Consider the following 12,500-nt stretch of genomic DNA (forward strand, 5'->3'; position numbering starts at 1 on the left):
GCATTATGACATTTTTTCTTTATTGCTATGTTTCAAATTTTTCTTGACCTTTTTATTCATACATGTTAATTCTTTATTTTCAGGCAGCAGACAGCACAGCACATACTGTATTGCAGCCAACATGAGCAATTGATCTGGACAAACTTCGACACGACTCCTTATGATGCCCCTGATTAATGAACGTAATTGACAAATATGTTCCTCGAAGACTTTAAACCTAAATGGTATGAAAATTATATTACGAGAGGCCTGGTTACAATGGCTGTTTGCTTGCTCTGTTCGCAACTTATCCACGTAATGTGACAAATGAGTTGAGGTAATTACAATGAGTGTTTGAAAATGTATTATACTGCTGAAAAAGTTCATCGACATTTCTCATTGTAGAGTTAAAAAAGAATAGGACCTTAATATGAGCTTGCAAAGATTTTTTTTATCTCTCCAATTTCAGCCCATGCTGTTGATGATAATGGTAAACTGTTGTTGCAATATAATTGTGCTCTGGTGAAAAAAAGAGCCTCACATGAGATGATTAGATTTAGTATCTAATTTGAATATATGGTGTTGTGGTTCTGGTGACTGCATGCCTCCAAGGCAATGGCACACAACATACAGTGATGCCCAAGGCAGTGATTTCATTATTTTTCAGAGATTTAGACTTCCCCTTGTGTCTCGTGGGTAAATGGGGAGGATGCGTTGCGTGGGACTCGTACTTTGATGTCATATATATATATATACATATATATACACACACACACACACAGTAGACGAGGCGTAAGTCGTCACCATCAGGACCGAGAAAAAAGTGACGACTTAGAAATGTGACGACTTGCGCGTATGCAAACATTCATGATGACTGTGGGGTGAAGGATGAAGTCGCGCGTGACCTGGACACGTATGTGTGAGAGCCGGCTATTGTACACGTCCCGAGGCTGATACCTTTCCAAGATGTCTTTCAATTTGCCATCCTTCCAGTCGTGCACCACTGCCGAATCCACACTGCCTGATTCGCCACACTTCTTGACCTTGCCGATTCCCCACCTCACTTTGAATCTGAATCTCTCTATGCAGTGCATCGGCAAGGTCTCGGCATCATCATGCCCGAGGTCCGCAGCGAATTTACGTGCCTCCAACAGCAACATTTCACCGTCCAACCGAATATTTGGCTGAGCCAACCAGATGCCGAAACATGATGATGAGTGCGTCATCGACATCTTCAAAGGACACACATTTCACGCGTTTCACACTTACCACCGGCCTTGCGATCTTCTCCACTTGTCCAAATATCTTGCCCTTATTCTTCAAGATATCGTTCAATGTCTGCCGTTTGATAGACAAGACTAGAAGAACGACCCTCCCCCTCCTCTGCAAAGAGGAACAAGAACCCTCCCATTCCGTGATTCAAGGACGTAAACAACCCTCCCACCCGCGGTTGTGCAGGGGGGGGGCGGCGGCTCACGAGGGCATGAGTCACGCCGGGAGCGGGAGAGGGGGCCGATAGGGATAAGAAAGGGACCCTCTGCTTGGTTCGGGTGGTTGTTCATCGAAAGAGGGGGTTGTGGCTGGTTGGTTGTCATGAGTTCGTCGAGAGTTGTTCAAGGGAGAGTTCGGGCTGGTTGTTGGTGGTTCATCGGAGAGTTGTTCATCGGAGGAGTTGGTTCGGGTTGTCCTGGTTCTTCTTTGGCCTGGTGGTTGAGGAGTGTCGGCCTGGTTCAAGGGTGTTCGAGTTGGTTCGAGGTTGTTGTTCTGCTGGTGCTTCTTCGAGTTGGCTGTCCAGTCGGTGGTTCAAAGGGTCGTGCTGGTTCTGAGTTGTTCTGGTTCGGCCTTTGTTCTGCTTCGTGGCCTCATCTTGGTTTGGCTGGCTCTACTTGGAAAGCGACGCATCTTCTGGAAGGCTCGGTGTTTCGTCTCACCAGCACGTGGTCCGGAGCACGAGGGGATCCGCTGGAGCTCGGGAAGGATTGCGGCTCACGGCGATTGGATCCAGCTCACCCTCGCTGGAGCCCGGGTCCGAACAGCTTGAAGGGCGAAGGGAAGGGCGATTTGAGGACTTCACACAGGGCCCGAATGTGCGTTGCGGCTCAGGAAAGAGCCCATGGGTAACAGGAGAAGTCTGCTACAATCGTTCGTTGAAATAAAGATCAGCGCAAGTTCAGTGTCGGGGTGCGCGCTTGGAAGTGCTGCTCCATGTAAAGTGAGGAGCTCCGAGCTGTGCCAAGGTTGGCAAGTTACTCAGCCGGTTTCCAGTCTGGCTCGATTGTTCTTTGGCCTGGCAGGGTGTGGGTAACGCCGCTATGGCCCAAGAGAGGAGCGGGATTTGGGCCACAATGAGTCGCTGTCTGGTCCTCACCCCGCCCTTCGCCCGGGGCTCATAAAGGAGCGGCGTGGAGCCGTTTCCCTCGCCTTCTTCTCCTTCCTCCCCTTCCTCTCCTTCCTCTCTTACTTTTTAACCAGAGCCTGAATCTTCACCACAGCTCTCCTCCTTTTTACACCTCAGCCCGAATTGGGCTGAAAAAGGGGTATTGTCGTCACAGGCGTTGTCCGGGCGTCTGTCAACTTTTAGTTTCCGTCAATTTCGAGGGGAACGCCTTGTCCGATTAAATCCATTTTTGCAGGGTATGTTGGGGTTGAGTAGAGGAAGGTTCCTTTCGAAAATGGGCGCGCTGCAATTTTCAATGTGGCCTCCATGGCAGCCATCTTGAAATTGGTTTCCGTCGATTTTGAGGAGAACGCTTGTCCGATTAAACCCATTTTTGCAGTGCGTGTTGGGGCTGGGTGGAGGAAGGTTTCTTTCAATAATGAGCGCAATTTGATTCTCGTCTAGGCCACCAGGGGGCCAAAACTGAAAACTAGAAATGGCTATTTCTCCTGAACGAATGGCTGGATCATCACCAAATTTTTATCACAGGTATATCTGATGAGGACACGTGATATATAACCCGGGTTTTTGATTTGACCTACTTTTCAAGGTCACAGAGGTCAACGTTCATACTTCGGTGTTCGGGCGTCCATCAACTTTTGGTTTCCGTCAATTTTGAGAACGCCTTGTCCGATGAAATCCATTTTTGCAGGGTGTGTTGGGGTTGAGTAGAGGAAGGTTCCTTTGGAAAATGGGCGCGCTGCGATTTTCAATGTGGCCATCATGGCAGCCATCTTTAATTGGTTTCTGTCGATTTCGAGGAGACCCCCTTGTCCGATTAAATCCGTTTTTGCAGGGTGTGTTGGGGTTGAGTAGAGGAAGGTTCCTTTAGAAAATGGGCGCGCTGCGATTTTCAATGTGGCCACCATGGCAGCCATCTTGAAATTGGTTTCCGTCGATTTCGAGGAGAACGCCTTGTCCGATTAAATCCGTTTTTGCAGGGTGTGTTGGGGTTGAGTAGAGGAAGGTTCCTTTAGAAAATGGGCGCGCTATGATTTTCAATGTGGCCACCATGGCAGCCATCTTGAAATTGGTTTCCGTCGATTTTGAGGAGAACGCTTGTCCGATTAAACCCATTTTTGCAGTGCGTGTTGGGGCTGGGTGGAGGAAGGTTTCTTTCAATAATGAGCGCAATTTGATTCTCGTCTCGGCCACCAGGGGGCCAAAACTGAAAACTAGAAATGGCTATTTCTCCTGAACGAATGGCTGGATCATCACCAAATTTTTATCACAGGTATATCTGATGAGGACACGTGATATATAACCCGGGTTTTTGATTTGACCTACTTTTCAAGGTCACAGAGGTCAACGTTCATACTTCGGTGTTCGGGCGTCCATCAACTTTTGGTTTCCGTCAATTTTGAGGAGAACGCCTTGTCCGATGAAATCCATTTTTGCAGGGTGTGTTGGGGTTGAGTAGAGGAAGGTTCCTTTGGAAAATGGGCGCGCTGCGATTTTTCAATGTGGCCATCATGGCAGCCATCTTTAATTGGTTTCCGTCGATTTCGAGGAGAACCCCTTGTCCGATTAAATCCGTTTTTGCAGGGTGTGTTGGGGTTGAGTAGAGGAAGGTTCCTTTAGAAAATGGGTGCGCTGCAATTTTCAATGTGGCCTCCATGGCAGCCATCTTTAATTGGTTTCCGTCGATTTCGAGGAGAACCCCTTGTCCGATTAAATCCGTTTTTGCAGGGTGTGTTGGGGTTGAGTAGAGGAAGGTTCCTTTAGAAAATGGGCGCGCTGCGATTTTCAATGTGGCCATCATGGCAGCCATCTTGAAATTGGTTTCCGTCGATTTCGAGGAGAACGCCTTGTCCGATTAAATCCATTTTTGCAGTGTGTATTGGGGCTGGGTCGAGGAAGGTTCCTTTCGATAATGAGGGCAATTTGATTCTCGGCTAGGCCACCAGGGGCCCAAACTGAAAACCGAGAAATGGCTATTTCTCCTGAACGAATGGCTGGATCATCGCCAAATTTTTATCACAGGTATATCTGATGAGGATACATGATATATAACCCGGCTTTTTGATTTGACCTACTTTTCAACGTCACAGAGGTCAAAGTTCATACTTCGGTGTTCGGGCGTCCGTCAAGTTTTGGTTTCCATCAATTTCGAGGAGAACGCCTTGTCCGATTAAATCCATTTTTGCAGGGTGTGTTGCGGTTGAGTAGAGGAAGGTTCCTTTCGAAAATGGGCGCGCTGCACTTTTCACTAGCCGCCACGGTAGCCATCTTGAAGTCTGATTGTTTTTCGATATGACGTCCAACGTGCTCTAACTGACTGCATCATCATGATATCACTGCTTCCTTTTACAATGCATGGACTGAGGGGTTATGCCCGCTTTGCGGAGCTATTTTTAACCTTTGCTGCAGCCTGCTCTCCTTTTTCACCTCATCTCCATCTTCCACTTGACCCCACCTTGCACTCGGATGTCAGTCTGCTCACGGGTATGAGTGCGTCTCACTACCCTTTGCCACCGTCGTGTCGCTGCTGTTGGAGTCATTGGACCGTGGAGCCAGACGGGGTCGCCAAGCAGTAATGCAGAACAACGCGGAGCGCAAGGTTCCACGAGTACCCGTAATCGAGAGGGAAAGAGGGACTAACACGCAGCATCCCACAGAGTACACTATTCACGCTTCCAGTTTTTTACATATTTGGGAGATTGACTTTCCTCCTCACACATCTAGTTACACCGTCTTTCTCGACCCACCTCTGTCCCTTCCACTGTGGGCGCATAAGCTCGATTGTTCTTTGGCGGGCCGGGGCAAAGGAATTAAAATTAAACTGATGCGCATTCACATTTTCCTCTTGCACGACACTGCACCCCTCACAGTACAATACATCACACCTCCCACTTCTGCATTTTAGACATCTGTATTCCTCTCACCTGCCTTTCCCTCAGTGTTCTTGGTCCCATTGGTCAACCGACCGCATCAGGTATTTAGAGGACGCTTACCCTCACCTATTCTTTCTTTGTGTGTGTGTGTGTGTGTGTGTGTGTGTGTGTGTGTGTGTGTGTGTGTGTGTGTGTGTGTGTGTGTGTGTGTGTGTGTGTGTGTGTGTGTGTGTGTGTGTGTGTGTGTGTGTGTGTGTGTACCTGTCCGAGCATAAATTAAGACAAGCTATACGGGATAACTCTGCTCTGTGTCTGCTTTACGAAGATTGCTTGCCTTTTTCCGCATCCCACAAATTCCTTGTTTTCCCACATTCCAACTTGAATGACCACACAACCACAACGATATATAACCCTTCCTTTTTATGTAACTTAAGCTTTGTGTTTCTGGCAGGTCATCGTTGGAATGGACAGCTTCTTGGAATGGCTCCAAACGCAAGGCCTGAGAGCAGAAACAGCCCAAGCAGTGATCAATGTGCTTGGAATTGAGAATCACAAGTTTCTTCGAGCTTGTACAGACTCCGAGTCATTGCGAACAGAGCTCCTCTCTCTTGCCAAAGAGAAATTTAAATTTGCAATGTATGCTGACCTCTGTAAATTTGTGAATTCTTTTTCGAAACACCAGGTTGTCCAGCTTGCAGGCTCTTCTCTGTTGGGAAGTCTGTTTCTCAACTTGGAGAATGTTATTCGAGAACTATCTCGTTTCTGCCAAGAGTTTATGGGTTTCCAAAATGTGCAGTTGGAAAATGTTCATGGTGTCCGGGAAATCGGTGTCGGTGATGTCTGCAACCTGCACTATCAGGATGATGGATTAACACCCAAGTCTGGTACGTCACGATTTCATACTCCCTGCATGTCAAAAAACACCTTGATCTTCCATGAACATTTTTAGTTTTTGTAACTTGTATAATGTCCTTTGGAACGATTTGGTAGTGTTCACCATGAATGTGGACTTTTTATATGGAAGGTCAATTTTAATTTTTTCTCAGTGGCATTAAATTCCAGTCTGTTCCATGTTTAACAGCCCATGTAAGTTGTTCCCATTCAGCAGGTAGTTTTTTTTACCTCTCGTAGAGTAATGAACAGGCTTATCCTTGTTGAAACGGCAAAACTAATTCCATAATGCTTCACGTCTTGGAAATCTTTGGTTGAACAATGTGTGCGTTGAGTTTTTAATATTTTTTTCATTCAAAAACAAAACCACAACCTATGATTGGATAAAACTCCAAGAATTGTGAAAATTGTTTTTTATAACTCTGTCTTTCTTCCAAAGGGAAGAATCTTTCCATCTGAAATTTTTATTTTAACCTAAATCAAGGTCTGAGTTGTAAAAACTACACTTTAGTCACTGCAGTTTGGGCATCTACTTTCTCAGTTCAGTATTGGGTTAAATGTCTACTTGTGTGCAGGTGAAGATGATCTGGAAGAGGGAACTAATTTCCAAAAGGATAGTCCTCAAAACCTTTTGATCTCATCTGTTCCGATTGAAGATTCAAACGATGCATCAATGGAAGAATCCAACAGTGCTTCTCTTGTTGATCCAGGTTTGTGTAACTTAACAGAAAGTGCTGTGTGATGTTGAGAAATGTCTTTTGTTTCATGTTGTGTGTCAGTCGCATCTTTTTGCGTGATCGGAAAGTTGTTCACAGTTTGTTGGGAAAAGAATTCCATCTTGACTTGAGCTGGAAAGTTTGTTGCTCCAACTTATCAAGTTTTGTTTGCTTTCCAGTGCAGATTCCTCATACATCCTCTTCTTCCTTCTATTTAATCCTATCACCCCCAAATCACTCTCCTCCCTCCTGCAATCCCACAAACCATCTCCCCATTTTCCCATATCTTCAAATGTACATTTCTCATTGGAACTCTCGTTCAGCATGCTTCAACATTTTAACATTATGTTGTTTTTCTAGTTTCACAGTTTAATTACACGAGTAGATTACCCATCACATGGATTGTATGCCTGGTGTTGGCTTAATGGTTCGGGTGGTGGGCTTTGGATCCGAGGGTCCTGAGTTCAAATCCCCCCCAGCTGTTGAATTAATACCAGGTGGGGTTAACTCGACCTGTCATCCTTCCGATGTTGGTAAAATGAGTGCCAGCATGCTGGGACACTGTGGTGGAGTGGCGACTCACCCAGGATTGTGCCCAATAGCCAAGGAGACTGCATAAGCAGCACCAATGCTCTGCACAGAATATGGTCCTAATCTCCTCCTCCACCTCCTTCCTCCTCCATGGAGTGTTGGCAGAGGTGGTGGTGGTCATGTGATTTTGTTGTCCTTCACGGTTCAGAGATCTGCAGTCGTGATTTCATTCCTTTTTCACGTGCCATTTTTTTCGAATGAGGCGTTGATTCCTGAGTGGCTTTTATGGGGTTGTAATTGAAGGTTGTCACATGGAGATACCAAATATGTTGTCGCAGCATGCTTTTTGAAAATGTAGTACGGTAACAGGTGATAATGAGTGAGTAGGTACAGTTTTTGCTCATGAGCTAAAAAGTGTAGCCATCCAGAGTCATAAGCAGCAAGTACAATATAGCTGAGTTTCGTGGACTGTTGACGCTTTGTCTCGGAGGAGATGCCACTTCGCTCCACTGCAGATTATAGGGGAAAAAATAAAAACTGCCATCACTAGTCTGTTTTGTGGTTGGCACGTGATCGCACTGGACCAATCATGTTTGGTGATTTACCTCGTGCTGCACAGCTAATACTCGGCAGCACATGATTGCACTGGACCAATCATGTTCGTTGATGTATCTCAGGTTGCACAGCTAATATTCGGCAGCCTAGGTTTCACTCTGGAAACCCCCCTAAATTTTGCTCATTCCCTCATGATAGCGTGCTAAAAGTATAGCGATCAAGAGTCATCGATACGAAGTACATTATAGCTGAGTTTTGTGGATCGTTGATGCTTCGTCTCGGAGGAGATAATAACACTTAGCTCCATTATAGTCCAGATGATTATATGCAGTGCTCATGGCCTGTGTTCCATATGCTTTAGCCAAGTTAAAAGAGCCAGCTGCCTTATTTTGGTCTTGAAACAAAAATAGAAATGGCTTGACAGAAAACCTCCTCTTCTATGTTTCAGTCATGTTCTGTTAATTGTAGCCATAAGAGTTGAATTTCATTCATGGGTTGGGGGACTAGGGGGCAGAGGGAGAGAGGGGCTGAAAATCTGCAGCACCTGCATGGAGACAGACTGAGAGTAATTGACTGATGGAAACCAAAGAAATCTACACTAATAAATTTCAATGTGTGTCGGTTTGTCAGTGTGTGTGCCCACCTCCATAACTCCAAAGCCATGAAACCGAGCAGCCTGAAACGCTGCATGCACGTGAAGGGAACTCCAAGAAAGTGCATGAGTGAAAATTGGGTGTTTGGGTTCAGGAAAACACCGCTTTTGAAGATAATTAACGGCCTTATTTAATTATATCCTTTGTCAGGCGTATCCTTGGCCACCTCACTCTGGGGTCTTAAGGTGTTTCCTGGGTTACCTCCACTGTGGTTCCTTAAGAGAAAGCAGAGCTGTATGCCACCACATTTTCTTCCCAGGTTGCAGAAAGGGGAATGGCACCCAGATATGTGGGTTACTGGTGTTTACCTTTGTGGACAATCAGTGGCACATGCCCAAGCTGGAGATGGGGTGGTACCTGGCAGCTCTACCTCTTTGAAAAGCCTCCATGAAGTGATGATGGAAAAAAACTTGTCTGGTAGTTTTGGGTCACTGTGATAACCCTTTTGCCCCCAGTTATAGGTTAAATAGCATGGAGCCTCAGTCACGGTAAGTGCAATTTCAGATATACTTGGATTCTGGTCAATGGATGCGGTCTTCCTCGAGGTCATTGTGTGCTCAGTTTCTGCGACACGGCGGCAGATCTTGCAGGAAAGAGGGAGTGTTGATGGGCCTGCACCAACCATCACCACTATAATTGTAGTGCAGGCTGCATATCGAACATATCTGACTGTGACGGCTGAATCGATATATATATATATATATATATATATATATATATATATATATATATATATATATATATATATATATATATATATATTTGTAGGGTTATCCCGCTGGGTCCTGAAGCCGCCATGTTTTTTTTGGCCTACTTAACCATCCCTCGACTTGGAACAGGCCACAACGATTTCTTCACAGTAGTTTTTCTTTCACTTTCATCACTCATTATTGAATGCCTGTTCATCATAGCTACGAATCACTGGGTACGTTGCAATGCTTATAAACACCCAGAGACACCAGTGTTAATGGCTTTATTTAATGTCCGCCCGTGTCATAACCTTGAGAGTCTCTTATACGAAATATAACTACAAAATTGAACCTCCAGCCTTAACTCGGCAGCAGTCTGAACATACTAAAGTCCATTTTTGACATACTTGACGTTTCGGGTGTTTCTGGGAGGTGTATTTTTTTTTCTTTCAATTTACTCCAACACTGACACTCTATGAGCTATGGTCCCATAACTAGCTCGTGCTCCCCGTCATCCCTTATTCTAATGCACGTTCCACTCAATTATATCGCTAAGCTAAGGCCAAAAAAAAAAAAATGTTGCATTGGCGTAACCCGCCCGACCCTAAAAATTCCGCCGACCCTACGGTTTTTTTTTTTATCGATATCAAGTATCTTGTTGATTGCGATCGCGATCGCAAAAACCCGGAAGTGTTTCGGACAGAACCCGCTGCACGCTGCGCTATGCATATGTCATAGTTTAGCTCGCTGCGTGTGTGTGTGTGTGTGTGTGTGTGTGCGAAACGGCTCTGCATATCATCTGTACGAGGGAGAGATATTGCGCCTCGCTCGATCAGTACGTCGTCTGTTGTTTCCAACATGGCCGCGTACTCTATCAAGATTACTGGCATGCTTGGGCCTAAAAAACTGTTCAGCGTCTTACGAAAATGCGACAAAGATGCGAGGCTTGGAGATATCATTCAGGGAATTGCAGACGTAAATTGTGACACTGCTCCAATACTTTCCTCCGTGCAAGCGTCTAGCAGTGATGGAGGGTCCTTTTCGGACGTTTTGGCGGCGGAAAAGGTGTCTATCTTAGACGACTTCGGTTATCGCTTCGTCGTGGGTTACTTCAGCCACAGGCTCAGCGATGATTCGGCATCTACGTCTGAGGCTGAGCTGCCCAAGAATGCCTTTGAAATCCTCATGGCTGCAGGCGCAAGGCGAGGAAGATTTGATCTTTCGGGACTGAAAAAGAATTGTAGTTCTGGCATGCCACAGGCACAGGGATTAAATGCAAAGGACCAATTGTTCAATAGCATCATACTATTGCTGGACAAAGAAGCAGTCTGGTTCAAATCAGGAAATCAGAATGAAGCTGAATTCATTGTCAAGGTAAGAATGAAACTGAAGTGAAAGGCATTAGATTTCAACTTTAGACCTTTATTATTAAGTAGCGATCCAAGTAAATACTCAAGACTCTGGATTTAATTTCACAGCTAGGTCTATACAGGCTAGTCAGGAATGAATGACATTTTCACTTTTTAATCTGATTTGTCTAAAAAATGAAATATTGCGGTGAAGTTGAGAAATTTTATACATAGAAATGGTTTTACTCTCTAGAATAGGCTAGTACTATTTTTATTTATCTATAATATTTTCTCTCTTTTTGGTGGTGGGGGGAGGGGTACCATTTTTATTTTACAGATCTCGCCTACTCACAATATTACGAGGTCTGTATTTACGAGGTGTAAAAACAAAAGAATATAAAGAGAAGAGAACTTGATAAGATCTTTGACTTAGGCGATTATTCGACTTATGCAAGTTCGATTTAGGCAAGGTTCACTGTACTAGTTTTTTTTTTTGAGTGGGGGGGGGTCGCCGACAAAAAGGGGGGGTACTCGAGCCGAGGGAGATTTTGGGAGGGATTTATTAAAAAAAAAAATCCCTACCTACCTACCCTATTTTTCAGTGACCCGTTACGCCAATGCAACATTTTTTTTTTTGGCCTAATCGACGTCCCCACTACACGTTCCATGTCTCCAATCCATTTCTGAATTCTAACCTAAATTTCCGCTAACTCGAGTTACCGGGCCCCATGGAGGACAGTTCATGCCCCCATGAGGCCGGTCTATCTAACGCTAAACCTTTCTCCTAACTAATGCTCCTTTGCCCCTGACGAGGATGTTCGCTACATCCTGGCTGGGCTCTGTCTACTCGTGGTAAGGCTCGGCGAGCCAGGGAGGCAGTTTACAGCACGCTCATCCCTTTCGTAACGTCGCCTCGGAGAGTGGCGAGGGGGTGTCGGGGGCCGGCTCGTCCGGTCTGCTCGGGGCGGAGTTGGTGGTCTGGTGGGTCGGGGTCTCTACCTGTGCGAGCCCTACACTCCCACAACAGGTGGCCCAATCAATCACAGTTAAAGCACTTAACCGGGTATGGTGCATGCCTCCGATATTCCGAATTGTATGCCCTTCATTCCTAATTGGGGCATTTACCAATGGCCCACCATGTGTCCTCCTGCGAGCCACCTGCCATGGTCCAGACCCTGCCAACCGGCGGTTGACCATGTCCCGGACCATTCCTTCCAGCTCCGCTCGGGTGCCAAGACCAGTCCTGCCTCCAGGCTCACGGCTGTCCAAGGGGCCCACCTGCCGGACAGTTATCGCATGGCGCTCGGACCCTCTGGCCGGCGGCTTCGCTGCCTCCCATCGGGTGGCAGTGTCAGCTGCCTTCTGGAGGTTTTCCGGTCGAAATGTCGTCAGCAGGGCCCCGGTGTCGGTGCCCGCAAGAGCTTTGATGAAATAGTCCAGGGCAAGGTCTTCCTGGAGGGGCGCTGCCATGTTCGCATGCGCGATCCCCACTTTGCAGCAAATGTCATAAGCCAATTCCCCCATTTTCTCATGAGGTTGCCGTTTTCGCCCGCTGAGCTGAGCTTTAACAATCTCGCTCTGCTGTTCTATTCTGAATCGATTATTTCGGGCCAAACGGAGGTCTGCCAACGTCATTGCACCCGCGGGCATTGTGGTCAGGACCTCAGCCGCCACGCCGCGCAGTGCCGCCACGAGATGGATCCCACTCTCGTCCGCGCTCCAACCACTACCCCTGGCCATGTGGTCAAATTGGGCCAAATACGCCCTCAGGTCTGTCTTCCCATCATACAGAGTTAGTGGCACCGTCCGGCCTCCCGGGTTCCGAGCCCCACTCACCAGTCGTTGTTGGAAAAATGCAGGGGGGCG

General features: G+C 46.5%; 1 protein-coding gene across 1 annotated transcript in view; it reads left to right on the plus strand.

The window, feature by feature from the left end:
* Positions 1-12,500, plus strand: part of LOC147029100 (uncharacterized) — a 122,606-nt gene that overhangs the window by 30,770 nt on the left and 79,336 nt on the right. The window contains exons 2-4 of the mRNA XM_085876198.1: positions 4,851-4,991; positions 5,702-6,134; positions 6,717-6,851. Coding sequence (XP_085732324.1) covers positions 4,953-4,991; positions 5,702-6,134; positions 6,717-6,851 — 607 coding nt within the window. The 5' untranslated portion in view covers positions 4,851-4,952. The remainder of the gene's footprint in view (positions 1-4,850; positions 4,992-5,701; positions 6,135-6,716; positions 6,852-12,500) is intronic.

The sequence above is a fragment of the Eptatretus burgeri genome, chromosome 4 (genome assembly GCF_056783735.1).
Source record: "Eptatretus burgeri isolate ZD-2024b chromosome 4, Ebu_testis_v1, whole genome shotgun sequence".
Classification (NCBI taxonomy): Eukaryota; Metazoa; Chordata; class Myxini; order Myxiniformes; family Myxinidae; genus Eptatretus; species Eptatretus burgeri.